The sequence below is a fragment of the Macrobrachium nipponense genome, chromosome 43, assembly GCF_015104395.2.
Source record: "Macrobrachium nipponense isolate FS-2020 chromosome 43, ASM1510439v2, whole genome shotgun sequence".
Classification (NCBI taxonomy): Eukaryota; Metazoa; Arthropoda; class Malacostraca; order Decapoda; family Palaemonidae; genus Macrobrachium; species Macrobrachium nipponense.
This window is the reverse complement of record NC_061104.1, coordinates 1322701-1327700: the sequence shown is the minus strand read 5'-3', so window position 1 is coordinate 1327700 and position 5000 is coordinate 1322701. Positions and strand designations below refer to the sequence as shown.

The following is a 5000-nucleotide window of genomic DNA, read 5'->3' as shown; positions in this document are numbered from 1 at the left end:
TATTCAGTACCATGAATACGTAAAATGATTATTAGCTAAATAGTCCTAATTTATGATTACAAATGTCCACAGATTAATCTAGATACAATATATTTCTAATCACTGTAATTTGTAAGTTGGAGTTATCACAACAGCAAGCCAAACAAGCCATCAAACCAAATTGCGTTTGGATGTTTTAAACAAATTCGAATCATTATATTTTTAAACAAAGAAATCCTTAATACCCAGTGTTTTTTTTTTGTAACATGCATCCATGATTCTACATGCCCCCGTTTATGTGGAAACAATATTTATAGTGAAAAGGAAACGTTAAAAAAAAATCTTTTAAAAAAATAACAAGTGCCACAAGAAAAAACATCGCTGAGTTTACAAAAAATCCAGCATCACAGAAAAAAATTCCTGAACATATGGGAATAATTTTTTTATAAAGACTTCCAATAAAAATCTTATTCATTCTCAAAGTTACATAGATTTTGAAATATAAAAAAGTTTTCAGTTTATTATTTAATTTATTTTTTTTCAAAATAGAGATTTGGCCAATCACCTACTTCGTTCTAGTTCTGTACAACACAACTTTTTCGATTTTTCTTCAGTTTTGTTATTTTGATGATTTTTCTATACACACTTGCGGACATATCTCACACATACTCTTGTATATATAATATAACAAATATATATATATATATATATATATATATATATATTATATATATATTTAATAATAAATATATTAATTATATTATAAATAAAATCTATATATATTATTAGTTATTACATTACAGACATATACATACATAATATATTATATATATATTATTATATTATAGATATTATCTAATATATTATATATATATATATATATATATAAATATATAACCGTATATAATATTATAATATATATATATATATATATATATATATAATATATGATACATATATATAACACATATATATATATATATATATATATATATATGTATATATATATATATATATATATATATATATATTATATACTTATATATATAAATATATATAATATATGTATATATATACAGATTATACCTATGAGGAGATTATATATATATATATATATATAGGAGGTATATATACGAATATCTTATATATGTATATATAATATGTATATATAGTATACATACATAGATATATATATAATCATATATATATAGGTATATATGTAGATATACTATAGGTCGCATAGATATATGATATATCTATTATATATAGTATATATATATATATATATATATATATATTAATATTTTGGTATAGTAAAAGTCATCCACCACAGACAAAAAACAAATTTCACTGCTTGGGTGGAAAGAGACCACGACTAAATATGCCAAAAACGTCTGTGTACATAATTCTTTTTTTTTTTTTTTTTTTTTTTTTACGAGCCAGTTTCGACCGACTCGCACCTCTTGATATAGTTACAATGAGCATTGAACAAGCCGACGTCAGTCTAAGTATTCCCTTTTTATTGTTTTTTGCAAAATTCATCTCCTCTTTTTCATCACGATTTCTTTATTTCGTATTTTTTGGGGGGTGGGCTAATTCCCCTGTCAGACCTCGAGGGGAAGAAAAAGTACAGCAGTTTTATTTATTGATCGAATGTATTTTTTTTAATCGTTTTTTTTTGTACATCTTTCAGAAATTATTCGGCCTTTTTATTTTCGCAAACCAAGTGGTTTTTCATGTCCTGAATTCTCTCGTCCATCTTTTAGAAAATATTTGGATTCTATTCTCCTGAATCACCATTTTTTTTTTTTTTTTTAGAATTCCTGGTCCATCTTTCAAAAATTACTTGACTTCTCTTTTCCTGAATCACCAATTTTTTTCCTGAATTCCTCATCCACCTTTCAGATATTTTTTTGGCTTCTATTTTCCTGAATTACCAAAAAATATTTTTTTCCTGAATCCCTCGTCCATCTTTCAAAAATTACTTGACTTCTCTTTTCCTCAATTACTAATATTTTTTTTCTGAATTTCTCGTCCATCTTTGAGATATTTTTTGGGTTCTATTTTCCTGAATTGCCAACATTTTTCCTTTATTCCTCGTCCATTTTTCAGAAATCATTTGGCTTCTATTTTCCTTAATTACCAAAAAAAAAATTTTTCCTGAATTCCTCATCCACCTTTCTGAAAATATCTGGCTTCTATTTTCCTGAATTACCAACGTTTTTCCTTTATTCCTCGTCCATTTTCCAGAAATTATTTGGCTTCTATTTTCCTGAATTACCATAAATATTTTTTCCTGAATCCCTCGTCCATCTTTCAGAAATAATTCATTTCTCACTGTCCAGAATTAAGAAAAATTTTCTAACTTCCCAAGTTCCTTGAACGTCTTTCAGAAAATATTCGACATTATTCTCCTGAATTACCAAATTTTTGTTTTCGTGTCCTAGTTTCCGTGTCCATCTCTCAGAAAGATTAGGCCTTTATTCTCCTGAATTCTCAAATGTTTTTTTCAGTCCTATATTCCATGGCCAAATTTATCTCATTTCCCATATTCCTCTGCATTTTTAATTTCCTTTACGTATTTCCAAAAAAATATTTTCCCTTTCGTCACTCGCCAAATGTTCTTTCATGTCCTACATTCCGTGTCCAAATTTATCTCATTTCCCAAATTCCTCTGCATTTGCAATTTCCTTTACGTATTTCCAAAAAAATATTTTCATTTTCGTCACTCGCAGCTACTTACGTCAAAGACCCGGAAACCTCACATATTTCGAAAAAAAAAGGTGTCACGTTGTTTCTAGCACGAAACATTGTTGTTGTCTATAACGCCCACATTCACAAAGTTCACCGCCACCAAAAAAAAAGGTCCATCTAATATGTCATATACCATCATGCACTAGAAAAACCACAATGAACGTCTGGTAAAAATATCTGTTCATTTCTGTCAATTTCAGTCCCAGACCGTAGTAATAGTAGTATTGGCACTGGCATAGCAAACGTCTATTCAATTCCTGTATGCTTTTCCAAATGAACTACTGCTGCCGCCTTTTTGTTTCGTTGTGCATTGATATATCAGATCATTCATTGACCACATACTGTTACGACTGGAGAGGGACCTGTAGACGAAATCATTGATCGCGACCAACACTTCGTTTAAATTCATTAAACGCTGTTATTTACAGTTTCTACGTCTTAGGATTAAAAACATTACTTTGTGTGTGTGTGTACGTGTATGTGTCAGTGACGAGTCTTAATTATTTTGTGAGAACTCTTTGATAGAAAATTAAAAAGAAACTTCAAAGTGAATAAATATATTTATATATTATAGTCTCTTAATACAACTCCCTGTACCACCGGATGAGGAATGTGCCTTAGAAGTGAAAATGATTAAAGTAAAACTGGCTGATTTGAAACTATTCATATCGAAGGAAATCTAGCGTAGTTACCGTAAAAGAAAATTAAAGCAGATTTTGTAGAAAACGTCACCACACTATTCGGAATGTAACTTAATTCATTACTCAAATGTTTACGTAAAAAAAAAGATACGAAACTCGATTTAACGAAACTTCAAAGAACACAGAACGTAAACAGCTGTAACGTAAGTCAGACAGGCGATAACGAACGCAATATCACAATGATAACGATGATAAAAGGTCCTCAAAAATGAAACGAGGGAGATGCATAGCTATATGTGCTAGTCCAGGCCGGGAGAGGCCATTACCCTTGCAAGACACGTCCAGCAGCATCGAGGGCATTTCGCGAGTCAGTTCGCTCCCACGAACAACCGTCCGAAGAAGGTGTTCGGAACCGTTGGCCGAGGCTTCGACTTTGGTGACGAACGGTTTCGGCAGCGTTCGGAGGGCTTCGACTCGCTACAGAGAGAGAGAGAGACCCCCGTGGACGTATCCTGTCGGCGATGGAGACTTTGGAGACATAAGAGAGAGAAGAGAAAACGCACGAACACTTCCTTAGTTTGTAGCTAAAACGAAGGCGAGGGCGGAGGCGACTAGAAACACGGACACCTCGTAGGGAGAGTGGCCCCCGTGTTGCATGGCTGCCGGGTGTTCCCCTGCAATGGAGAGAGAAATCGGTTTATGTCAAGCATATTGTTGGTTCTTATTGGGTGTTGTACTGTAATATTCACCTGCTGAAATGTTATTTGTGGAGAATATAGTTAGAAGTTATTTAGCTAATGTACACAAAGAGAGAGGGACATTTGTTTGCCCTAACATGGGGTTATACGAATGCTTTGTTTTTAGTGTCTTTTACTATCTAAAAAATATATACAAATATATATATATATATATATATATATATATATATATATATAGATATATACACATATATATATCTATATGGATATATATATATATGTATGTATATATATATATATATATATATATATTATATATATATATATATAATTTTTATATAGTATATATGTTATATATATAAATGAATATACAAGTTATGTAGGTCATTATTTAGCCATTTACCAAATATACGTCCGTACCATTCTCTTATGAAAACTAGCTTTATTCAGTTATAATATGCAAACAATATACATCAAACAATCTGTATAAAATATACTTAAAAATAGGCACAATTCACAATATTTTTTAAAAATTAAAAAATCTCAATTTTGAAGAATTATAGAAAAAAAATACCAGTAAACTATAATTCATTAGAAAATACCCAAAGAAAAAAACATGGATGACCATAGGCACTGCGACACCAGTTATTCCTAAGGATAGAGGAAGACATGATCAAAGACATGACACCATTCTCTAAGGGCGGCGCCCGAGGAGACGCGAGGCCGTTAGGCCCTGTAGCGGACGGCGCCACAGAGAATCAAGGGGAGTATTCCGAGTGATTTATAAAACAAGACACGGCCAAGTCCCAGATATGCCACTGAAATTATTATATTTCAATTTTTTATGTTTTTTTTTATTGATAATTTTTTCTATGTTATTTTGGTGTTCTGAGCAAGTCCCGGATATGCCTCTGAAATTATTATATTT

The 5000-nt window shown here is 30.7% G+C and overlaps 1 protein-coding gene across 1 annotated transcript in view; it reads right to left on the bottom strand.

Annotated features, from left to right (window-relative positions):
- Nucleotides 1-2133: 2133 nt before the first annotated feature.
- Nucleotides 2134-5000, bottom strand: part of LOC135213972 (zwei Ig domain protein zig-8-like) — a 241923-nt gene continuing 239056 nt past the window's right edge. Inside the window, exon 7 of the mRNA XM_064248048.1 lies at nucleotides 2134-4048. Coding sequence (XP_064104118.1) covers nucleotides 3948-4048 — 101 coding nt within the window. The 3' untranslated portion in view covers nucleotides 2134-3947. The remainder of the gene's footprint in view (nucleotides 4049-5000) is intronic.